The 26762-nt window shown below is 36.1% G+C and overlaps 2 protein-coding genes across 2 annotated transcripts; both read right to left on the bottom strand.

Moving 5' to 3' along the window:
• Positions 1-910: 910 nt before the first annotated feature.
• Positions 911-9508, bottom strand: LOC146133427 (uncharacterized). The gene is made up of 4 exons (XM_083397742.1): positions 9257-9508; positions 3674-3818; positions 1837-1946; positions 911-1165 (listed from the first exon to the last, which is right to left on the bottom strand). Exons 1-4 carry the CDS (start codon positions 9506-9508, stop codon positions 911-913), a joined length of 762 nt encoding a protein of 253 aa, XP_083253868.1.
• Positions 9509-14738: 5230 nt separating this feature from the next.
• Positions 14739-25822, bottom strand: LOC146133426 (deoxynucleoside triphosphate triphosphohydrolase SAMHD1-like). The gene is made up of 12 exons (XM_083397741.1): positions 25656-25822; positions 23707-23822; positions 23494-23555; positions 23078-23221; positions 22390-22431; positions 21506-21676; positions 20979-21070; positions 20457-20562; positions 19472-19600; positions 18600-18704; positions 18091-18225; positions 14739-14876 (listed from the first exon to the last, which is right to left on the bottom strand). The coding sequence occupies exons 1-12, from the start codon at positions 25820-25822 to the stop codon at positions 14739-14741; spliced, it is 1407 nt and encodes a 468-aa protein (XP_083253867.1).
• Between the last annotated feature and the right edge of the window lie 940 nt (positions 25823-26762).

Genomic DNA, 26762 nt, shown 5'->3' with positions numbered 1-26762 from the left:
CAGCGGGTGTTAAGAAATATTTTTCTGGTGGTGAGGTTGCTAGGACTAGTTTATTTTTTGTGTGTGGTGAGTAAAAAAATGTAAATGGATATTATCAGGCAGGTGCTGGGAGATATCTTTTTGAGGAAGGTAAGCGAGTGCCGTCGCAAACCGGTCACTGTTAAGCAATTTCCAGCTCGATTGAATCCTACATTTTGTTTAACCTATGCTTGAGAATGATTTGGTCCGGGGAATGCGAATTTGATGTGGACACAGCACCTTTGTCAACATGTCCCACAGAGACCTTTCTGAGTTTGGTTTTGGCCCGCGACTATAAAAACTCGTCTACATCTGAAGAGTCAAGGCTAAAAGATAAACTATGTCAGACGATCAACTCTCTGGCTTATGTATGGTGAGCGTGCATCGTGACAAATTCAACACGAATAGAAAAAAATTATAGAAACAGTTATTGACAAAAATGGAAGTGACACCAGAAGACTACAATTACTATTAAATAAACAATGTCTCAATTTTTCTCATTATCTAATCCAAATAAACTTTGTCTAAAGTGAATTAATAAATTTAATAACATATTTCTGCTTCTGAATTATATTAATTCACATTCAGTAACTCAGTTTTACTAAGTTACTAATGGAATAAAATCGATTTGTATATAAATTTGTACTGACATAATAATCGCCTACAATGTATACATATTAATATCAGGTATTGTGTATATAGGCCATATTCATATTTGCCAATATATTCATATATTTTGTAAAGTTTTCTGCGGGCGCCCCTGTCTACGTGCAATAAGACTACTACGTGCATTCATATATACTGGTGAATTAAATGAAATGAACGTCGTACTGTGAATGATTGTAGCTAAACACGAATCCAAGCAATGAGCACCATATAATTCCACCTACACTTAAAACGAACCGATTCCGGTGAACACCTTGTACAACACAAAGGCCACCAGGCCAGTCAGACAAAAACAGGAAATGTAAAGTTCCTTCAGCATTCGTTGCATTATCTTGTTTTCGTTCCGTTGGTCGCAAAGCAGGCTTGCCCCGATATTTTTTCGCGGGAATTCCTCTTGAGGAGCGTCGACCCCCAGAAACTCACAGAGAGGTTCCCAACCTTGCTTGACATCGAACACCAGAAGCTTATCTTTCGGGCATTTCTGGTAAAAAGAAACGTTTTTGCACCTTAAAATACAATTTAGCGCCTTTTGTTAAAACCCTATACCGGTACCAGTGGTTATCAACCAGGGTTCCGCGAAACCTAAGGGTTCCGCTAGTACAGGCCAGGGGTTCCGCAATTCCTAAATTGTGTAGCTAGTTGGGGTGTGTTTATTACACTGGGTTCCTCGAACCAGTGGAATTATTGCACTCGGGTTCCTCAAGCCAGTGAAATGTTTCCATAGGGTTCCACTCCAGCAACAAGGTTGAAAACGACTGCGCTATATCCTTTTTCGGTAAATAAAAGCACGGGAAATGTTTTTATTTATTGGCCATATTTTTGTAAACTGAACCAAACCGACAAAAGATCTTTCGGTAAGCCTCTCCGAAGACACCTTGTGGACATCAGTGTCGTTTTAATGTACGACTTAAAATGATCACAGATTACTAGTACTGTATTTGTGTATGTTACGTTTGCTAAACCAAACCATTTCGTACACCTGTGTGTCACCTGGTGCAGCAACTTTACAGTTTAAGTTCTTGCCAAGCAAAATACGTCGTACGCTGACGTCTTACCATTATTATTATTTGTCGTTTCCGTTAGAAAAAGCTCTTTTTTGAAAAAATTCTATCAATGCGTTTTATTAACTTAAAAGGAGTGAAAATCGCTCACCTGAATTACATCGGAGTTGTGTTTTCTGTAAATCTGTTTCAAGTCTTCGTAATCGTACTGATTAAATTTCGACCAGGGCCAATTGGAACGCCGACTGCCGAGGAATTTAACTTAAAAATAAAAACATTTTATAGGCATATTATGCTCACGGCCCAGTCAAGCAGAGGAAGCAGTTATATTTATAATCACCGCTAAACAGAATAAAATTTTAAACCTGATCTATACAAAGTTTTATATTAAAGCAAGGCTAAGTGTTTAATCATAAGAGGTTCGTTTACTTTAGGGCTTTTCAATGTGTTTATGGCACTGACGGATACAAGACCCTTCAATACAAAACAACTTTTTTCCGACTATATTTTATTCAGGAGACAGCTGACTCGATGTGCCGTAGGGTCTTTCGCTGTCTCCTGGGAACGTCAAATATTGCAAAACAATTTGATATCGTCAATTTTCATTTTTTTCATTGATTGTTCCAAATAAAAATCATATATGTATACCAGGGGTTCCCAACCTGTGGTACGCGAACCACTAGTGGTACGCGACGGGTTTTCAGGTGGTACGTGAGGAGTTTCCGTTTTTTTCACAAAACCCTGGTTTCACAACGTTATAATTTGTTTATTTGGTTTTGTTTGCAAAAAAAAAATCCGAAGCACTACTATTCCCGTTGTTTCGTTACATAACGATCTTCAAAATACAGGTCAAGTCAATTGTCAACAAGGAGCACAGTTGCTTTGAAAAGTCGTTCAACGCTGTGGGTCAGTGGGCGTTAATTATGTCAAATGATTGCTCTTGATAGATAACATCTAACGTGTTATAGCCTATCTACAAATAGCGTTGAAACGGCTAGTTGTAAGTTAAATACATAAAAAAGTATACGATTCGAGCAAATTAGCTGTTCTGAAAGAAGTTGTACGCGTGGCAGTTCAGAGCGTCCATGTGGTATGAGAATGTAAAAATGTTTGGAATCCGTAATCTATACATACAATTGCGATTTGTTTGGTTTTGTAAACTGGCCAGTAAAACCATCAGAAAATATCCTAGGCAGAAAAAGGAACGATTTCTGATGAAACGTGCCGAACGTGCCAAAAATTATCTTCTCATTTTACGGTTTGGTATTGACTTTCGAAAATTTCGGATGCCGGTTAAAGTCCTGTAAATTGCATACCTTGCAATAACCGATTAGCGAACAAAGGGCTTTTAATAACATTCGGAAAATAAAACCTGACATTAGTGGTATTCACTTTTAGCCTAATTTATTTTTTGAAACAGCTCCCAAGAACAATGCCAATAATTTATTTACATGACGTTTTATGGGTTTCAAGGGTATAGTTACTCATGACTTGACTTAAGTGCACTTAAGTCACTGTTTTTACATGACTTGACTTGACTTAAGTCTTTTGGGCAAATGACTTGACTTGACTTAAGTCATTTGGACAAATGACTTTGGTTAAAATAAATTGTTTTAATTAAGCAATCATTTATAAAATTGCGTTATTTATCCCGATCGTTGCACAAAAAACAATTTGCTTGTAATATGTTGCTTTTATGTTGGTTTTTACTTGAGTTGCTCATAATAATCGAAGAAGTTTGCCGGTTTTCATAATTTAAAGTTTTATTTTTTTGACAATGGTTGGACTTGAAGTTGACTTGCTCTAATTATGACTTGACTGGGACTTGACTTGTTATTTATTCAAAAAGACTTGACTTGGAATTAAGTTATTTTACGAATGACTTGACTGGGACTTAAGTCATTTCAAAACGACTTGTTTACAACACTGGTTCCTGGTAGTTGAGTCAGTTAAAAAACACGAATTTTATATTTGATTTCCCAACTTACATTCATAAAACATATACGACGACAGCTTCCACCCAGAATAGGTTAGACACAACATCAATCTGAAGATGAGGTCACTGTCATAACCTTCGTTCTGCTTCAGCCGACTTCGAAACAGCAATTCTTCATCGCGTACAGTGAGAATTACCTGTAAACAAGAAACGCGTGTTTTAGACATTTTAAAATGGGTTTATAACCATACCTTGAACAGTTTTTAGCATTCGCATTTTCTTTCAATAGAACTAACAAAACCATAGGATAATTACTATATGCCATCGTCATTATTTTAAGCTTTTTTTATGCTTTTGATTCCCAAAGCACTATGAGAGTTTGGCGCTGGGAATCCAATAGGAAAATCAACTGAAAGTCTTTTTTCAACTCTTTTAAAATATTGGCGGTCCTTAAAGTTTGTCTCCTATGTGGTCGGCAACCGCCTGTCCGCGAGGAGTTCGTTACCGGTCCGCAGCAGGGTTGCCAAAAAATAATAATTAAACCCAAAACGTACGTAAAAAGCCGAAAAAAAGCAAGATACAAGTCAAAAACAATTTGTATTTTTACATTCAAAACATATCAACTTTCGTTTGAATATACTCCATGGTTGATTGGAAAGGTAAAAATCACAATTAGTGTCAAACACTAATATAATTCAAACAAAACTAATCTGCTGTGGCTATATTAGTTACATAGCACGTTCACAACATCCAAAATGAATTTTTTTTATCGTAAAATCTAACTCCTAGTAAGTATACAATATCGAAAAATGGACAAAATATCATGTGTTTTATGTTCACGCATTCTCACACTAAAGTCCTAAAGAATAAAATCATTCAAACAATCTTTATAAAACAAAGTTCCACAACAAAATGCTATTATTTTAGGATTTTGTATGACGTAACTATTGTCTTATTAGAACAAACATATTTTAATCACAAATCTATTGCATGGTTATTGTTATTTTTTTAGTGATATTTAGATGTTTTAAGCAGTTTGTCTTTAATAAGTGTGTGTCTATTCTCTACATAGAGCCTTGTTTGTCAAACCGTATCAGGTTAATGTTAGTTTTGTTAGTACGATTTACATGTTTAGGCAGTTTTTTAGTAGTTTTGTGTGTTTTTCACCACAGAGCGTTGCTTCTCAAACCGTATATATGCCTGATAAAGTTTTGGTTGAAGACAGGTGTTTTCAAATATTTTTAAAAGCGGGCTGCATGTGAAATAAAATATCGTGTGGGAACTGTCACTGCGAAAGCATAACTGGTAATATAATACAGATTTAAAAAGTTTCAAAACATTTGAAGTTGAAGTTAGTCTAAGAAAAATGAGTTCAAAACAAACATCTATGCTAAGTTTTTTTGGAAATAGAGGGTCAACACCATCTGAAGAATCTGACCTTAGGAACGAAAATGGCCAATTACCTAAAAAAAAGAGGAAAACTTCATTTCATCGCCAATACAATCAGTCGTACTTAATGTACGGATTTGTTTCAACGTGTGATTCAGAAGCACCTAGTCCGCTCTGTCTAATTTGTAACATCAAGTTATCAAACGATGCAATGAAGCCTTCAAAACTACTTCGGCACTTGAATAGTAAACATCCCGAATTAAAAGATAAACCTTTGGAGTTTTTTGAAAGACGAAAACGTGGTTACGAAGGAGAAAAGCGGTTATTGAAGACTGTTTTATCAACGAATCCAAACGTACTACGAGCAGGGCCGGATTAAGGGTACTGTAGGCCTAAGGCTGATTACTAGAGAAGGGCCTAAGTTTCAAGGTACAATATATTGCCCTGAAGAAGATTGCCCAAATAGGTGGTCGAAACGTTGGCAAATTAATAAAAGTTTGCCGGAAGAACAATTGTACAATTGCAAGTTACAAAAAGCAATAAACATACATACGTCATACATACACTAAAAACATGTTTTAAATGCAACTAGGGAAAAGCGGGCAAAAATGGACCCCTCACGTTTCTCGTTAACAAAATTGCGAGCGTCAGTATTTGTTTACTGAACTGTAACTGTCGTCTGAAAAAACGTGTGTGGCAAAAAATTAGGCAGATTCGATTTGGCACAAACCAGGAAGGGGTAAAATATATTTGGAGAATGTTGATATGGGAAAGCACATTTTTGGCTAAATATTGTAGTTAAGGGCCTGTTTATTAATCGGAAACAGTTGGACCTATTAAGTTTCGAGTAATTAAAGAACTTAGGCTTTCATGCGCTGAATGTTGGGGCAAAACGGACCCCTGAGTCCGTTATCACTTGTGTAACTCAACTTGAAACTTTACCGTTTGTTTTTTATTAGATTTTCAGTAAGACATTTAGGAACTGAAAAAAATACTAAATATATTATTATTTTATGTTTGGATTAGTTTTGCAGGAAGACCAAACAATGATAAAAAATATTAATGTTAACAAGATCTGTTGTAAAAAAAGATAGTTTGATATTTGTTTTAATTGGCCTACTTATAAGTTGATATAGCATAAGGGAAATAAAAGGCTGTTTATGTACGGCCTATTGATAACCACGTAACTTATATATTAACGCATTACTTCCTTTTTGGTTTTCTTGTCTTTGGTAAAATATTTTCAACCTAAAAGGCGCCCCATGTTTACCATTTATGGAATTATGACGTCACGTTGTGACGCAGCTTGTGAGAACCCTACTTATCAAAAAACATTTTGTTAAGTTTGAAAATTAGAATTTATTTCTTAAGGCGTCCGTTTTGCCCGGCTCAGTATCATATAGACTCATAGTCAGTGTCCCCTTAAGAAAATTTTGTACTGCAACAATATTTTTTGTAGCGTACCGGTACACAAATACTTGAAGCCTGAGTTTACAGGGGCCCGAGGCAGATCAATGTTTTTTTTGTATGGGGACGAGCCGTGAAAGTTTTAAAGATGACGTGACGTAATGAAACTAATACTCTCCAGAAATATGTATGCGCAACTGCAATCGAGTTTAAATACGTTCAAGGATATGGCAACAAAGCGGTCGCGCGACAAAATGTCCGATTATTTGGTTTAAATTAAAAAAATGTCCAATTTAGCAAGACAGGATATGAGATGCCTTTAGCACACAATCAAGAATCGTCTCATTTGCATTTGTTAGGATGATTTTGACAATTTGTAAGGGCCGTCGACCCAACAGCTGCATCCGTATAGAAATCACATAAAATTGTGACTGTGGTAATAAAAATAAACGTCTCCAAAAATGCATTTCGGTTTCGTGATCCCGAATTATTATCAAACACTTTACTGCTGCGCTGTGCTTTCTTCTAAACTTATATTTTTCCTTTAAGCTTGGTTTTCCTGTGTAGACATTTAATTCTACTTATGATAAACAAAACATACACCGCTTGGGTGATGAAAACCGATTAGACAAAGTAATTTACCGTAAAACATGTATTACTTTACAATCGTCAATGCGGATTTGATTTGCTTACTTGCTTTTAGCTAGAAACATCAACAACAAAATGGACAATACGAAATGCTCAAACTGTTGTGGCAAAAAAGTGAAGATATTTTCGTTTTAATTTCAGAATAAAGTAAGGTGGAGCAAAAGGCAAATTACTGCGCAATTTGCCTGGTGAGGCTGTTGCGCAGTTACGCACCTTGGAGGGAATACTGCTTATAGCGTATTACAATGTAGGCCTATATAAATTTAAGATTGCATTATTCGATCTCTACAAAAATTTAACCTTAAAAAAAATTAAGGGCCGAATTTTTCCGGGACCTAAGGCTATAGCCTTATTAGCCTATTGGTTAATCCGGCCCTGACCACGAGCATCGTATTTGGTATCTCATCGCATCGCAAAGACTAATAAACCATTTACAATTGGAGAAAAATTGCTTCTACCTGCGTGTATTGATATTTGCCGTGAGGTTTTAGGAAACTCAGCAGCTGAAAAGATAGCGCAGGTTCCTCTTTCGGCTCGCACTGTTGCGAGACGAATTAAGGATATAGCAGAAGACATTGAAACTCAATTATTAGAGAGAATTGTAAAGTCACCATGGTTTGCGATTCAGTGTGATGAGTCCACAGATATTGAAAACAAAGCTGTGTTGCTAGTATTTGTTCGTTATCTTTATGAAGAGGATATTCATGAGGACTTTTATGTGTACTGTTATTGCCAAAAAACACAACGGCCTCCGAACTATTTAAATCCCTGAATGATTATTTCGCAGCAAACTGAACTGGTATTTTTGTGTAGGTGTATCCACGGATGGGGCTGCAGCCATGATTGGTGGTATGTCTGGTTTGACAGTTCGGATAAAGGAGGTCGCACCAGAGTGCGAGGCGACTCATTGTCGTATTCACAGAGAAATGCTGGCTAGCCGAAAGTTATCACCTGAGCTTCATGGCGTATTTGATGATGTAGTTAAAATGATCAACCTCATCAAAGCACATGCTCTTAACACCCGGCTGTTTGAGCATCTGTGTGAGGTCATGGATGCTCCACACAAATGCCTTATTTTGCATACGGAAGTAAGGTGGCTCTCACGGGAAAATCATTAAACAGAGTGTTTAAATTGCGTGAACCACTGCAAAGATTTATATTAGAGAAACATTCCGATATTGGTAACAAATTTATAGATGAAAAATGGGTTCTAAAACTTGCCTACTTGTGCGAAATATTTAATCTGCTAAATGAACTAAATCTTTCACTTCAAGGCAAAATGACAACAGTATTCAAGTTGGCAGATAAAGTGGCTGCATTTAGGGACAAACTTAAATTATTGGTGAAACGTGTTAACAAAGGGTTTTTTTACATGTTTCAAACCTTAGCAGAGACATTGAAAGAAAACGAACCTGATCAAGCGTTATCTGACCTTGCAAGCAGTCACTTGCGGGTTATATTAGAAAAGTTCAAACGCTATCTTCCCAACGCTAAAGACTCTGGGACTGCAAATAAATGGATCCGTAATCCACTATTTTCGAAACTGGTGAATCGACTTGAACTGTGCGACAAGAGGACCAAGTGCTGGACATTGCAAATGATGGTTGCCTGAAATGCACTTTTCATGCAACAACTTTACCAATGTTTTGGATGAAGGTCTTGCCAGAATACCCCGACCTTGCAATAAAAGCCTTAAAAACCTTGCTGCCATTTCCGACTTCGTACTTATGCGAGTCTGGTTTTTCTGTGATGGCAGCAACAAAGACGAAACCGTGAAACAGACTAGACGTGAGGGACACATTGCGGGTTTCATTAAGTTCAATAACTCCTGGTAGGAGCATCTCGCTGCCACAAAACAAGTTCAAAGTTCCCATTGAAAGAAATGTTGTAATAAATTTCTTTCACTGAACATTTGTTGTTTTTTAAGGCCGGACCGCGACAAAATTTTAGTTTTAAACCCGGTCCGCAGTGCAAAAAAGGTTGCCGACCCCTGTCCTATGTTATTTCATAGTCTGAACAAATGGTTGGGAAGCCTCCACAATTGTTTCAAGTGGAAACATATGTGCAACAAAACTTAAAATAATGTTGCTGTAGAAGGTTCAGAGTGCGACAAAAAATACTTGTTTAAAAAATAACCATAGGAAAGAAAAGGAATTGAACGTTTAAAAAAGCGGAAACTGTTAAAATCTACCTTTGCATCTGGAAAGGCAGTTAGGAGCTCCTCCCAATAGTAATTACACGGGGTGTCGGTAACCGCATCCACGTCACTGTACATTCTCTTGAGGTCTTTTGTTTTCGCTCCGTCCCGCATAATTCTGGCCCAGTCGTCGCCCAACCACCAAAAGTTCTCCATCCAGTCGTAGGTCTTGTACCCTAGCAGGTTCAAAGCCGCGCACATGCTTTTTGTGCCTGTTTTTGGCATTCCTGCTAGGATTACTTTCATGGTTTTCAGTATAGAATACTAACAGATTAAAACAAATTTGCTACAAAGTATACATACAACTTTAGAGATTAGAAGTTGCGGCAAACATAAAATGGTTGCACATAGGACAGTTTATGTCTCGCGGCAAAGTTTCTGCCCTGGCTTACTCGCTGACACGCCACCTAATTTGCAAAATCATTCGTTTGACGCATGCTCGAAGAGCGTTCTTTCGTATTTTCCGCTTATCAATAGCTATATACATAAATCATCGTATACTTGTTAAATGATTAATCCAGTCGATGCTATAGGACAGTTATGAACCATACAAGTACAGCAAACATCAAGTATTTCGCAATACAGTTAAGGCTGAGTCGCAGCTCTTGAGTATAACATGTTAAAACATCAATTGGCAAAATAATTGTAACAACGTTTTGTGGTAAATTACATTAAACTCCAAAACAATTTTGCGAAACTGCAATTAAGATGGAAATTACAGCGCAACCATGGTAAGTTATGAAAAGCAAGCCCAAAGTAATAGTTTTATAACGTACGAATACAATTTTATTCTTACACTAACAAACTATTTTAACTCGTGGAATTGCCAACCTAAATAAATTGCTGCTGTGTTGTCTGTAAACATTTTTTAAGTCTACATGAAAGTAATAAAAAGGGTGTCTGTTACTGCATTCATGTCGTTGAACTTTATTTTAAGATTTATTTAAAATTAATTTAAATAATCACAAAAAGCCAACAATAGGCTACTCTAGCAATCACAATTTAGGGTTTTTGGATTGTCTGGATAATCTTTCTTTACATTTTGGTGCGAAGTTCGAAAACTATTGCTGTGTAGTCTTTTTTCCTAGAGTTGAGTTAGTTTCTACAGTTTTCAAATTTGACTTCCAGTGTGTAAACGTAAATAAGAAAAGTACGGAAAGTTACATCTGGATTATTGCATAATGTCAAAATGCTTATGTTGATGTACCATTTTCGTGTTAATTGACTGAATATTAAAAAGTGGCCTTAACACCTCCGGTAACGTCGCGGCACACCTGGCATGGCTTCGTGGCACACCGATTGCGAAGCACTGATTTAAACAGAGTTGCACAACCTGCGACCGTTGGTTATAACTAGGGCCATTTTTATTTTAACCAAAAACAATTTTTTTTTACTTTATTTTTACCAAATTTTGACTTTATCTTAACCTAACGAAATTGCTTGTCTGTAGAGGCCACAGTTCTTTTTCGAATTGATGCCAGTTACCCAAATATAATATTTTGTCGATTTTAGACCCAAACGTAACATTTTGTCGAAAAGTCAAGGTGTTTTATGGATTATAAAAAGTGCGTCGATTTTTTTTTTTTTTGATTTATAAAAAGTGCGTCGATTTGATAGATAGCTTGCTTAGGCATTTTTGTATTACAGAATGTCAGTAGGCTATTCCTAAAATCCAAACTGTTGATCTTCGAAAAGACCACGTTTATGAAGAAGAAGTGTTTTATAAGCATTATTTAAATACGTAACAATAAATGAAAAAATGGACAATTTGCGATAAAACTTACTGCTGATACAAGTGAGCATTGTAATATTTCCTGCTTTTATGGGTTAATATGGTGTCGTAGTTCCACAATGCTTCCACGACGATTTTTACAAAAATTACTCCCAAGAAACGCAAAAACTTTGTCAAAAGCCATAATTTGACAAATTTTGACTTGCTTAAAACATTTTAACTTTATTGTAAATTTTGACCTTATTTTGACCTATAAACTTCATAGAAACAGTCCCCTAGGTGCTGAAAACAACTTTATTCTTTGATTCGTTGACAGACGAGGTCCTTCAAAACTTTTAACTTTATTGACTTTTGCGGGCTCTAATTATAACTTTTGCAGCCGTGCACGTGTTAAGGAAAATACAGGCCGTACGTTGCAAACTTGGCTTCACTTACTTACTGCGAAAATTGGAACTTTAAAACTGGTCTAAAGACAGAGTTTTTATGTCATGGGCCAGGTAAAGGTGAGGGCACCTGGCCATTTGCATTCTACATCTAGAAAATTCAATATGTAGCTTCTCCCAAAGAAGCAAAAATCACTTTTATGACTGCTAGGATTACTTTTCATGGTTTTCAGTTTGAAATACTAAAATAGTAATTGCTAAAAAGTATATTTATATACAAATACAAAAGTGATAAATCACGGCAGATATTATTTGGTTGTACACAGGCCAGTAGGCTATATGTCCAGGGCCGGATTTACCAATAGGCTATAGGCAGGCTGAAGCCTAGGGCCTAAACGTCCAGGAACCTCGAAATTCGGTTTCGAAGTTGACAAAACTTGACAAGTTTAAACCCTACCTAAAGTATATACATATATTCAAGAGTAGAAAATTCTATACACAACTGGTTTCAACCACGTTGAAAACCAGGGGTCGGCAACCTACGGCCCACGGGCCGGATTGGCCCGCCGATGTAATTCATCCGGCTCGCCGCCTCTTTGACAAATTTAGACAAGTCCATTTCACATACCTTTTTACTATTTTTACTACTTAATTGCGAAAAATTGTTCATTCTACGTCCGCTTTGTTTAGTTTTGATGCTGCGTTTTCAACTAGATCAGCGCTTTGCGCCATAAAAGGCTGCTAAGTGCGACGCAAAAAATCGAAAAACGTATTAAAAAATATTAGACATATATTTTTTAACATTTTTTATTTTCGGCGTTAATAAAAACTTGCAAGAAATTTAAAAGAAATACCAGTACCCCCCCAAAATATTCGCAGCCTGGATTTAAAACGGTTAACAAACACACAGCTAGATTAACTTTAAATGTCATCGCGTTCCCTCGAAGTAGTTTTATTACCCTTTTCATTGGTAGTATGGATGACGACGTGTGAACTCGAATTTTAAACTAAACAAACGTTTTTGGTCGCGCTTTGCGCAACACTTTACTGCCTCTGTAAATGTAATTAAACACGTCTTTAAATGCAAAAAATATCCAAGGCCCGTCTGATTCACAGTTGTTCTAACATTTCAAAAACACAATTCTGAGTTAACATTTTGTGCGGCCCGCAGAGACCTTTCTGAGTTTGCTTTTGGGCGACTAGAAAAAAACTCGCGACTAGAAAAAAGTTGCCGACCCATGTTGTAAACAGTCATTATTATTATTACGTCGTTTGCATCTTAATAAGGGGGGCGAAGTGCTAGGTCGTTTTCATAGGGTTAGCAAAGTTATTTATAAATCTGAATCGTTGCAAAGTACTTGTGCCGAATTGTGTACAATTCACTTGTAGACTTTCTAAGCGAAATTAGAGATGAGTTTGACGAGTTTGATCAGGAAGCAAAAGCAACCTTGCCGAATATTAACTACAGAGCTGTCACTAGGAGACAAAGAAATGCACCTGACGCTTTAAGTGAACTTTCTGCAAAGGAAATGTGTAGGTTAAATTCCTTTGTCCCTATGCTCGACGCACTTGAAGCCAATTTAAGAAAAAGAGCTAATGTGTACAGTGACATTGCACAAATGTTCCTCTTTCTTGCTAATCTGAAAGCAACTAAGGTAGAAATTGTACGAGGCGTAGAACTTTTGAAGGAAGCGTATCCGTAAGATGTTGACCCGATACTTACTGATGAGCTTCTACAATTTCATTTGTACGTGAGACAAACACAAAACCAAGGGTTTACCGGTACAAAAGAGCAATATATTTCTTTGTCTCACGGAGACAAGGAAAAAAATAAACACAGCCTTTTCTAATGTGGAAGCAATATTAAGAATGTTTCTAAGATTAATGGTCACTAACTGCTCAGGAGAGAGATTTTTGTCAAGGCTCAAAAACATCAAAAATAACCTGAAATCGACAATGTCTCAAGAAAGGTTGTCCGCACTGAGCATTCTGTGCATTGACAGTGACAAACCTAAACAGATAAATTTTGGTGAACTTTTGTATGATTTTGCTTTGAAAAAAAATTGTAGCCTAGTCTTACTCTATTTGATGGCTGTAAGCCTGTAACTATTTCTCATTGATCCTCATAAATAAATTTTACAAATATTGTAACGGTTGTTTGATCTTAGAAATTAAAATTAAAAGCAAAACTGCCTTAGCTAAATTTTATTATTTTATTTAAAAATTTGCTTAATCAGGTAATATTTTTAACATTAAGCAATGACATGTGATGTTGTTTAGAGAGAAATTCTGAGCTCAAAAATAGGGAGGGGCCTGACAGATGGAATATCCTAGGGCTTCTCATGGTCTTAATCCGGCCCTGTAATATGCCTCATGGCAAACTGACTGCTCTGGCTTATCCACTGACACTCTCGTCCTATTTTACAAACGTTAAGTTAAAGTCCATACACACAATAGCGCCTTTTATTAAATTTTCTTGCGTTTCCTTTACGCCGTGTGATTTTTCTAAACTCTTTCCTGTCTGTTTCGCTTTGTTCGAAAACGGAGAGCATAGTAACTTTGCATGGCACCAAGCGGGAATAGACTACTGCTCATGAAACTTATTTTTGCAGATTATATAAATGCATCCTTTTTTACATTAAATGACAGCTCGGCAGTAGTTAACGCTGGTTTTATCATTTATTTTATTCTTAAAACAGCCATATAAGTTTCTTTGTATTTTTGTTTCTGTTTATTAACCTGTAAATGCAATCACTGCATACTGTACTTGAATAACAATGATTAATCCAGACTTAGCTGGAGAGTATAGCAAATCAACAAAATAGGTACACAAGTAGTATTGCAATGTAGAAAACGCTGTGTCGTTACAATGCATGCAGTGATGGAGACGTATTAAAGAGCAACTGCGTTCCCAAGACAAAATATTTTGTATAAGGATTACGTTATACCCCAATTAAGATACATGATGAGTGCGGTTAATTATTATTGGACGCTTTCGTTTGTTTTACGGTCAGGTAGCAACTACTAGGGTTTACTCTACAAGTAGTACTTAACTCTTGACCTCTTCTGAAAGGTATGCTTTATTACAACAATTATATTTGTTTTTTGAAGGCAGGCCACCCCAAAGCATTTATTTCATATCAAGCGGCACAATTTGGCTAAACTGCAATGAGGATACAAATTACAGCGAAATCAAGTTTGATGTAAAAATCAAGCCTAAAGCAATACGGGTTCTAAGTTAAGGCTATAGTCAAATAAAACGAGACAAGGACGAGGAAAAACGTTTAACATATTAAGGAATCTCGTTCTATTTTAAAACTCTATCCACATATTGGTGTAGATTTAACACATTACCAGCATTTTACTGAACAGAGTTTATGTTTCCAGTAACTCTGCCAAGAAGCGCTTCGTTCGCTGACCTCCATCCCTGGAATGCATCCTTAATGTCTTTGTCTTTGTCTTTAGCCGAATCCGTGCTGAACACCCGGATTTCGAATTCCTTCTCAAGACGCAAAAAATAAGTCGTTGTTTAGGCATACAACAAACAATCGCCTATAAACATCCTAAACCTATAAAAAACAACTGAAAAAGATCAGTTCGCGTAGATGTTTTTCGTATTTTAAATCCGGAGAGTCAACGCAGCTGTTACGGTGTTTATCGGTTTGAAAAGAATCGCACACGGACGCTTTGTAAATTGAAAGTTACTGCACAATTTGAGAACTTGTTCAATTCATTAAAAGTGTTTGTTAAACACAGACGTCATTTATTTGCCTAAATCGCTTTTTTAACCTCAAAGGCGACATTATACGCTTTGTAAATTAGAACTGACTGTACAATATGAGAACTTGTTCAAATCATTTAAAGGGATTGTTAAACACAGACGTCATTCTTTGCCTAAATCGCTTTTTTTAACCTGAAAGGCGACATTATACGCTTTGTAAATTAGAACTGACTGTACAATATGAGAACTTGTTCAATTCATTAAAAGGGATTGTTAAACAGAGACGTCGTTCTTGGCCTAAATCGCTTTTTTAACCTCAAAGGCGTTCACTATAAATATGTCTACATTTGATGTAGGCCCAAGTTCTTTTTTGATTAAGTTTCTTTTACAAGGCCCACCGAACAGGATGGATGCAGGGGCCACCAGGCCATGGCTCTTCCCAAATCTGTTTGTATACTATGTAAGTAGAAAAATGTTTCCGCTTTGCGCGAACCTATCGCATTTTGTAGCATGATTTGGGCTATTATTAGGAAGCCTTTTCAGTCCAAGTGGCATGTTGACCGTGTGACCTCGTGCGATACTTGATATTTTTATCCGATACCGATATTCGATATTTTAGACAAAAAACTATCGGGATACGATCCGAAACCAATGACGTCAGTAGTATGCTCAAACAAACAAAATGTATAAAAATGAAATGTGTAAAGGTAATCTTTTCCAGGTTATGATGTCAAAATTTGCATTATCGTTGAGAGGTTCAAATATTATCTTCTGTTGTTAATTTACTATTTTTGATAAATTTATCTTTTAAGGTAGAAATCGCTGCGTTGGATAGCATCATATCATAGCTGAAATATCTATATTTATTTAGTGTCATACCCGCAAAGATACCAAACTAGTGTCGGACGGTTACCGATACTTCCACTTGGCATCGGGTATCGGCACCGATGCGATATGATCATTCCTAATACAACAGGAAAAATATTTTACTTAGACTATGAAATGGCATAATTTTATGTGTTTTTTTGTACCAAATGCGTCGCCTATTCCTTCGAATAAAAAAGTATTAAATTTTAATAAAATAAACGCTTTTTGCGTCAAGTCCGCTGAGCTGTAAGTTTACTTCGCTAAAAATAACAGGCGTTTTGAAATTAACTGTTTTATTCAAATTGTAAAATTGTTCTTCCGGCAAAATTTTGTGTACCAACGTTTCGATCACCTATTCGGGCAATCTTCTTCACGATAGGCGAAAAACTATATATACATACATATATATATATATTAGACCAGGGGTCGGCAACCTTTTTCTAGTCGCGGGCCAAAACCAAACTTAAAAAGGTCTTTGCGGGCCGCACAAAATGATAACTATACGAATTGTGTTATTAAAATGTTGAAACAACTGTGAATCAGGCAGGCCTTGGATATTTTTGCACTTAAAAACGTGTTTAATTATTACATTTTACAGAGGCAGTAAATGCAAAAGAGAAATAAAAAGTGTAATAAAACTAGTTTGAGGGAACGCGATAACATTAAAGTTAATGCATAGTATAGCTGAGTGTTTGTTAATTGTTTTAAGTCAAAGCGCAGCTGGCGAGTCAAAGCGAGCGCGATTTTTTTGGTATACCGGTATTTCTTTTAAATTTTCATTACATTGCCTAAAATACAAAAATGTTAAAATATATATCCAATATTTGTTAATACTTTTTCCCATTTTACGCTACGCACTTGGCAGCCTTCCACGCAGCGTAACAGTGTATAATCGCTGATCAAGCTGAAAAAGCAGCACCAAAAACGTAAACAAACCGGACGTAGAATTAACAAAATTTTTCGCAATTACGTAGTTAAAATATAGTTAAAAAGTATGTGAAATAGACACGTGTGTAATTTGTCAAAGAGGCGGCGGGCCGGATGAATTACATCGGCGGGTCGTAGGTTGCCGATCCCTGTACTAGACAAGCAATAAAGGAGACCACGTTTCTCTTGCTTAATGTTCATTGTGTTGGCATGCTCATGTATCGCTCATGAATCTAGAAAGACCCGGCGATGGTAGCCTACCTCTCTAATCCAAATACACGATATAACAGGGCGTTCATTCAATACTAGAAGAAAAGGACAAAAGCGGGATGTCCGTCAACGAGATGCATCAAAATAAGCGTTAGCCAGTCAGGCGACCAGACAAAGTCATAACATCAACTTTGAATGTTCCGGTGTTGTTGCTCAAAATGTAAATCAGTGTTTCTTAAGCTTTTTTAGTTTTGTTTACCCCTAGCATCGATCTCTAGATTTCATTTATCCTTGTCTCAAGATATGATAAAACTATCTCGTCTATGTATAATGGAATAAAATGACTTAGGTGGTTTCCACGTTTGTTGAGATCAACTCAAGCTAAGTTTTACCATTGCAAATCTACAATTTCTCGAGTCCAGAAATATAAAGATACCAAAGCACAAAAAACACAGAATATCGGCCCTGTTTGCAAGCTATCATCCTTTTCTGACGGTTCACCCTTATTCACCCCTTTTAGTTGGGTAACCCCGCAAAAATTTCATTCACACTTGGGTGAACCATTCACCTGATTAAGAACCACTGATGTTTTTGTGTTTTTCCTTTATTGTTTGCATTGGCATACATATTTTCGCCTTTAGTTCTAACTATGTTGTCCTGAAGAAGATTGCCCGAATAGGTGGTTGAAACGTTGGTATTTATTAGAATTTGACTGGAAGAACAATTTTACAATTGAAACAAAGCCTGGCAGCATCAGTATATTCATTAACTGTTTTATAATGTGATGTTCGAAGCAACTGTAGGACGTCATCTCTAAAAACTTTCATGCCCCCTCCAATCTTAAAGCCGGTAAATCGTAAGGAAAACGTTTACCGTACCTGACGAAAAACGTTCCACGTCACAACTGTCCGGGCAATAAAAAGAGCCCTGGCGAGATAAAATAAACCTAATAGAAAATAACCAACTATTTCAGTATCGTTAAAATAACCTTAAATATTTTGGGGAGCATCCAGGATTCTTCTTCAGGCGAGATTTGCTTTGGCTTGTCGATGTCTTCCTTGCTAAAGAACCACATTTTCTCACATGGGTTGCTCTTGCCAGCTCCAAAGTCAAAAGTGGCTTTCTGCCAAAAAGTCACTATAGTAGCTTTGGCGAAAAATAGCACTTTTAAATTTTTTCGATTTTTTAGTCATGATGATGTCATTTCTTTATCAACCTTTTTAAAATGGTATAAAACACAATCTTACCAAATAAATAAGAACATATACCTGGGTACACCATGCACGATTCTCTAATGTAGCTTGATAATGAATTCCAAACCCAAAAAGGTCGAGTAGAATGACAACATCTTGATTAGCATTATAACTCACATTAACTGAAGAAGATACAAGTTCGTATCGAAACGTCTTAATTATGATGCTGTGAGATCTATTCGACCTTTATGGCTTTGGAATTAATTATCAAGCTAAATAAAAACAACTTTTATAAAATATTTACTGCAATTTGAAAATGTTTTGTTAGCTCTTTGTTGGACTTCTCCATGTGATTCTTTATATCTGTTTCGAGGTTTTTCAGTTTGTCCTCATCTTCTTTGGCGAGGTTCTATTTAAATAAGTGGAAATGCATGATAGGTTACATCGAAAGATATACACTGAGCGGCTATCATCGTTACTTAAAACCTGTTATTTAGGCAACTTTTTAATTAAAAAAAGCATGAAAAAAATACTTTTCGATAATTACTACAATTAAACTTTACTACATTTGACAATCGAAATTGATGGGTATGTTGTTCAAGCATATATAGCCTTGGAATACATACATAAAATAATTAAATAGCCCAATCGCCTATTTCCAATCATTCGTTTTGCATTTAGGCCTAAACCTTTAAATAGCCGTTTTTTATCTGCTTATATTTTTATCTTATTTTTGATCTCTTAATTATTGTTTATCACCAAACGGGTCTCGATGTCTTTACCGGTTATAATTTATTCTATTTGGCTTATCTTTTTTATGCTTTCTACAAAATCATGGATGGTATATTTTGCTTGAATGTAATATAATTTTTTTTAATTTGTAGAAAAAGTTTGATTTTCTCAGTTATTTAAATAATACAGTTCATTACAATCAACCGAGCAAAGAAACATTTACGAGCGATAACATATAAAGACATTTCATTTTAAATCACCGTCGAGCCCTTCCCTAAAATCTAAAAATACCACGACTGTCTTTTAAGCATTTTAAAAATATTATGACTTCTTTTCAGCATTTTGGTATCGTATCGAAATGCGATTTTTGTTGTCTACCGTAAAATATCGGGAATCGCCGGAAATAAATGTATCGGACATCACTAACGGGAATTATTGTTTTACCTCTTTAAGTGGCAGCTTAATCGAATCAACCTGACGATAGAGTTCGCGTTTTAAAACTCGTTTCAGTAGTTCTGTCGCTTTTTCTGGAATTGTGTCACCGGATTGAGGGTACAGAATCCGGTTGAATATCTGTTAAAATAGTTTGGAAAATTAGCACATGACACTTCAGTAGGCAAACATTTCAGTTTGAAGGAAATGGATTTCGAGAGCAAAATTAATTTGCGAGATTTATTATTACCCCCATGACATTTCCAGAACGCGAAACAAATTGCTGCAATGTTGCTTAAGTTGGCACAATATTTATTTGGTCTTCCAAGAGTTTTCTTGGAATCGCTCGCGAAAAAAATTACTTTAATTTTAAGTTTGAACAAAGAGCCGAAACCCCTAAAAATACTAACGTACATTGCTACAACACGTTGATGTACAAATAAAAGCACATTGGTAAATGTTACATTATAGCAGTGGTTCTTAACCTTGGTTCGATCGAAACTCTGAGGTTCGACAAACAGTTTCAATGGTTCGGCAGAAACTGCCACTGAATTATTAGCGAACGGCCTAATTGAAGCTATATTTAACGTTGGTGTTAGAAAAAGTAAAGTTAGTGATAGGTTCAGGCAATGCCACCATCCCCCCCCAAAAAACGATATGTGATAAACACTGTAAAGTGCCATTTCTAATAAGTTACTATAAATGCCATTATTTCGAGCAAATGCCAAGGCGTTAGGTATACTTGAAAATAAAAAGTTTTGCTAATTTTAAGCAAACAGTGGCACATTTCTTTGTGCACGAGTTTGACAGAGAAACAAAAGGTGTTTTTATAATTAAGTGATTTATGACGTCACGTTTGACGTAATTTTTGAGCGTCATTCCTGAAAACTTGTATTTGTGGTTCAACGAAGGTTTGAAGAATAATGTAAGTCTTCGGCGGGTTAGCAAACGTTAACAACCACTGCTCTTTAGTCTATAGTATAGACTCTATACCCACCCCGTCGTCAAATTGTGTAAAAGCATCTGGATGTTCAATGATTTCGGACATTTTCTGACCTCCAATCAAAATACGCTTGTCTGCCAAAACCATTGCATCACAGATCCTGCATGCGTTCGAAAGTTCATTATTAACTCTTATTGGAGTATATCCTATTTGTAAACTGCAACCACAAACAAGTCATGGAATCCAATTGTTCTTTATAAAGCTACGAGACTAAATATTGAAGAGGTGTTCAAATTGTAAAGCTATAGCATGAATCTCGGTTGAAATATATGCTTTAATATTTAAAAACTTTAATACGTAGAAAAATACACTGGATTGCGGTTTGATTACGTGGGTATTACGCCATGAAAGTCTAGGTTTGTTATATCAGAAAAATCTTTAAACATAGCGTGTTTATTTAACGATCTTAAAAAAAAAAATATTTTGAAAGTTTTTTTAAAAACATAAATAACACTCATTGGTCGCTAGTTAACCTGTCAAAACGACCGTTTGGTTTCAAATATGGGCTTAACTTACATTGCATCCACGGCTGTTGCCACCTTATGCTGATATGCTCTGCGATGCAAAGCACTTCGAGTGTGAAACATTTCGTACACGTTCTTGCATTCCTACGAATAAACAAGTGCTTATAAAATGTCGCTATTATTTCCGTCGAAGCATACACACATACAGTGTTTTTTAAGAACCGAAATTGTCTTTCAAATTTCACCGACAGTCACCAAAATAAATCCTACTAAGAAATTCCAGCTAGTCTTGGTGAGCAGGCCATTGCGGTCCATAAAGTTTCTTAAGCCAAATCTTAAACAACTGTGCCGACTTTTTAACTCACTGAAACACACATGAAAACATCAGTTTAACACAAGTTTGGTTAAGGATAAATTTAAACCACTTTATAAACAGAATAAAATCCAGTGGGTAAAATCGTTACTATCACTATCAAAAATCAATCAAAAGAGGATTACCTAAGTGAAAAAAAAAATTAATACTGAGATAAAGTCTACAGTCAAACAACCGTAAAACACAGCCGTGCAAACAATGGGTACCTTTTCATGGGGACAAATCATCTTGCATCCAGCTTCCCCAACAGCAAGTACGCGACACGATTGGATAAATCGGGCGTGGTCAAAACTGCTACACATTCCCAGGTGGTGGCAGTCGCGAGCAAAGTAGTCCCACTTGTCCACATCAAACTTGTTTTCTTCGTTAGAAACAATCTGTGCGCAAAGTTATGTGTTTGGTGAAAAAGTTTTGAGACCTCAAATTGTTAAGAGGGCGATTAAAAACGTACTGTTAAGTTTGAGTTGTAAAATGTTTACAATGAGAAAAAAGTGAAGTGATAATTTTTTGATTTGGATTTGTTTTCTGTTGGCCCCCTATCCACAAATTTGGTAATTAAATTATAAACATTTTATTTTTTTATTACCAATTAAATAATATATATTTTTTACATTCTCCACAGTATTTTAAGGCAGTGGTTCCCAACCGGTGCAGCGGCGCCCTAGGGTGTCGTTCCTAAGCTCACGGTTGCATTGAGATAACTTAAAACTTTTCGATTTGACTTTTAGCTTTATTGGAATGCTTTTTAATGTAATTTCTGGTATACGACTGGAGTGCAAATTACGAACGTGCTGTTCCGTTTATTGTGACATTACAGTTATCCACTTAACTAAATGGCTACCAACGATGAAACATGGACAACTAGATTAAGTTTAGCTTTTTTTAAATTGAATAGAATTAAAATTAGAGCATTTAAGTTTTTTCTAAATTAGATTAGAATTAGAATTAAATCATTTTTGTTTTCTCAAATTAGATTTTAACAAGAAACCACTGTTTCAGAGTCTAAGCAAATATTTTTGTTAGAAAGAAGGTTGATATAACAACAGCTGCTTAGAACTGAGTAACAAGTAATAAATGCAAATTTGCTTACTTGATAGAGGAATCTTTTGTTCACATCCAAGGATTCTTCTTCCTTTAAAACAAGAAAAAAAAAGTTTTATCAGGATTCGTGACTATTTACATTAGTTAAAGGCGTGCGTACACTTCCCGGCATAAAATGTGCGCACATGTTAAGCGTGCATGTCGCCTAACAAAATTCAAGCATTTTGTTTCCTGCGCTGTATTTTTGAATATATGTAAACTGTCACACCTTACAAAAACAGAATGTTTTTTCTTGCTGCTGTATACATCTAAATATATATGTATATATATAGCCTAAATCATACAAAATATAGAGATTGACCGGCATCACGTTTTGGGAGCTATAATGATGGCTGATTTTTTGGTGTTTTCGCCAACCGATCCGTTACCGATACCATTTTTTTTTTATATACCTCAATATGGTCAAAATGAAATAATTAGAAATAAATTAAAACTAAATAACGTTTCAGTTCTACTAATATCTATTAAACTCTTATTTTGCCTATCAAATTGGCATGATGCTAAACAACACTTTTTTGCCATAAAATAGAAAGTTTGCTTGTTTTACAGGAAAAACTATATCATGCATTCGTAGTAAAATATCGACCAAAATTTACCGATACCGATATGTCAGTAGAAGCGTAATATCGTCCGATATTATCGCTAAGCCGATATATCGCCCTATCTCTAATACAAACGTCTATTTTAGATGGCAGAATCATTCTCTTAATCGTTTTAAGCATTCTCTCGTGATCATAATCGTCGTTTTCATCCGCCAAATCGATTTTGTTTTCTTTCAACAGATGTTCAAGCATGTTACAAGAACGTTCTTCATGCTTCAAAATAAAACATCAAATACATGTTACCCAAAATAACTTTATTTATAATTATAACCAAAAATAAAAGTCACTTTTTCTTGGGTAGGCTTATAATTATTCAGGGGATACGTTAAAATATTTCATGTTGTATACTTTTGCTTGCAATATCTTATCAGCGCTGCATTTGAAAATGCAGAAAGGAAATATACAGAACCAAGTAAAGTTAGTGCGAAACAATGAAGGAAGATTGTATCCCCACTGAAAAATATTTTATATCGACCAACCTGCCTACCAGTCTTCGTATCCGGAAACCTTGGCATAAACAGGTGGTCAAACATGTGAGAGAACGGTCCGTGGCCTGCAACAGTCATCGGAAATGTTTTGATCGTAATGGTGTATTATAAACGCTAACGATCGTGGCATTTATAAATATTATTCGATAAAAATAATGTATATTGGATATGACTATATTATCACTGTTTGTGGAAAACTTTGGTGACATTATTTACCCAAATCGTGACAAAGTCCTGCAATCTTTACACACAGCACTTCCTCATCTGTGATTTTCAGTTCCTTCTGCTTTGCACGAAGCGTTTCAACGAACTCGCCAGCGAGATGAGATGTTCTACCCAAAATAATTTTGCACTCATTCGTTTCTAACGGAATAATGTGTCCCACAGAAATTTAAAAAGCACTAATTGGCAAATTTAGCATTGTTTTTGCAAACCATTGGTGTAGCTACGACGAGACGTCCATATCAGAAAGGCAGGTGGGTTATGTAACCTGCGTCACGTGAATATTTGCTGCTGCTAGAAGTCCTATTATCATTTTTTGGTGTTAGAATTATATGACCCATTGCCACAGGCACGGACAAAAAATATTAAAACACCTTTTCTATGCTCTGCTTGTGATGTTCCACCCTGCCAAACATGTTTTGCATCACATCAATAGCTACAATTTTGCTGTGAATGCACATGCTGTGAATAAATTTGTGGCTTAGGCTTTTACGTTATAGTGACAAAGCACCATGGGACGAATGATCCCGACGAAAAGAATACTTTTAAAAAATGAAAACAATAACATTTTGTTGGTCATCATAATGACGTAAACTAATACATTACATTTTTTTGTGTTTTCCTTATAAAAAATGTAACTCTGCTGAATATGCACAAAAGTATAGGCTAAAAAACACCTTAAAAACTTTGGCGATTAAAGGATAAGCTTTTTGGTTGCTGCTCTATTAAAAAAATATCGAGCGGGAAAGCATTAGACTTCCCAAGGGAGCTTTAAAGGTCAAAATTATCAACACTCAGTCGCCGAAAGTCAAGCAGCATCATACGGAGGTATAGTTGTAGACCAGGGGTGACGAACACGTGGCCCGCGGGCCACAAGTGTGTGGCCCGCGAAGCATTTGGGTGAGGACGAGGCAGTCTTAAAGTTTCTTTGACCCGCTTCTACTCTTTGCGATGCGATATCAAAAGCTGATAGCCGAATTAAATAACGCGTAAATCAGCGGTTCTTAACCGGGGGGCTCGCCCCCCTGGCCAAGCAATTCTTAAGGGGGCGCGGCTTTACTTAATTATTTAATTTTCTTCCGTGATTTTAATGGTTTCGTTTAGGTTAGGCACCATTTCTACAGATGTACAAACTCTGTTTTTTTCCCAACTTTACCTTTGAAACTGCCCAAAATTGTCGCGCTACGCGCGTAATTTCAATTATCAACTTTTTTCTTTTTAAGTACAATTTCTCTTTGAGTGCCATTGCATGTTTTCTGTCTATATGTTATACATATATCATCGAAGAAAAATCGGCCCTATTTAATTTCAGTTTTGCTAACTAATAGATAGATGATTTTTTTTTGCGCAAATCTATAACGTTCTTTGTAATATTGCCGTAGTATTGTGTGTCGTCACATCTTTTAAAAAACGAGAACGTAATGTTTAATTTTTGCGCTTGACTTTTTGCGCTCTACATCACAGCCTTAAAACTTGTGGAGTCAATTTCCTCACAACACGTTTTGCAAAATCAGCTCGATAAAAATCAATGTGTCGAGTACAGCAATTTATTGTGTGCCCAATGCTAAAAGCCTCCTAAATTGCAATTTAGCCAATTCAAGGAAATCAAAACCTATTTTTTTTTTTTTTTTTTTTTTTGACCAGCAATTACGCTTAACTATTTTCATATTGTCTCAGTGATATTAATCATAAAATGCCGAATTGCTTTTCGTAGGGGCATAGAAAAATTACAAAAGGGGGGCGCGGCTAAAAAAAGGTTAAGAACCACTGGCGTATATGAACATTTTTTATGATTTTAACAGGTTTTATAGCATGAGTTAAAAGCAGTGTGGCCCGCTTACTCAGCGGTAACTGTCAAAGTGGCCCGCGACAGCAAATAGGTTCGTCACCCCTGTTGCAGACAAATGCCTAACACATGTTTAAATAACTGCGTGTTTGCCTACCCAATGCAGTGCTCAAACCGATTGTGCGAAGCGCCCGGATAAACAAAGTAGGTGGAACCCAGTTGTTTGACGTTTCGAAGTCTCTGGAACTGCGGAGTGTCGATGATCTGAACCAACTTGGCCGGAAGTTTGATGGTTCCGTGCACGGAATCTTTGACGATTTTCATGTTGAAAGTTTAAAATAATCCTGCCTAATACAATAATACCTCGAAGTTACTTGTTTTAAAAGCTAACTATACTTTTCTAAAATAAAAAAATAAAAAATAGATGGGGGTCGATAGCTACAGAGAGGTTAAACGATTCGGTCATAATATTTAAGGATTTTGCCCCTCCAAGCAAAGGCCCCTAGGGGTGCAGACTCATAAAGTTTTATACGCACCTACATACCACTAAACGTCATGTCTGAAAATTTGAAGGTTCTACTATGTATAGCTTTCTATAAAGCTCCGGATTAAAATCGGTCAGAAACATACCAAGCAAACCATAGCACACCATAGCAAACCAAAAAAGGATAACGGCAAAAACAAGATATGTCCCGAAAATAAATTTTCAGCCTATATAATTAAGCTAAAGTGCTTTGGATTTCAGTGTAACAGTTTTGTAATCTCGTTATTGTTCAATACATCATCACGCTTCTATAGTTGCTTGTAATTAAGGCCATTAATTCGGCAACACTAATACGTCAACGGCGATCTTTCGATGACGTTTTTGCGCCATTTGGTTTTGTTTCTTGAGACTAGGGATGTCTGATACATAATTTATTTTATATTTATTTTTCTAAAAACGCTATTCGATAGTTTGGCAAAAAAATACCGCTGTCTGATTCGATACCACACAGCGTCATTATACTGTATAATTAAATTGAAAAGCGCAGCGGAAATGTTTCCCAGGTTACTAGGCCGAAACTGAATTTTACGCCAAGAAGCCTCTATCTATCTTTGATTTTTAAAATCTATTTCCAACGAAATTTACCTTTTAAGGTAATGTCCATGTTTCCTAGTTGGCATCTGATTTTAAACTGTAATGCACATCTTTGTTTCAAACTCGTTAAACCTTTGTCCAGGAATGTCCAACATTTTATTATAGTGGGCCGCATTGACACTTGAA

The sequence above is a fragment of the Ascidiella aspersa genome, chromosome 9, assembly GCF_963924565.1.
Source record: "Ascidiella aspersa chromosome 9, kaAscAspe10.2, whole genome shotgun sequence".
NCBI classification, from domain to species: Eukaryota; Metazoa; Chordata; class Ascidiacea; order Phlebobranchia; family Ascidiidae; genus Ascidiella; species Ascidiella aspersa.
The sequence above is the reverse complement of the archived record's forward strand: the minus strand, read 5'-3'. Positions and strand labels throughout refer to the sequence as shown.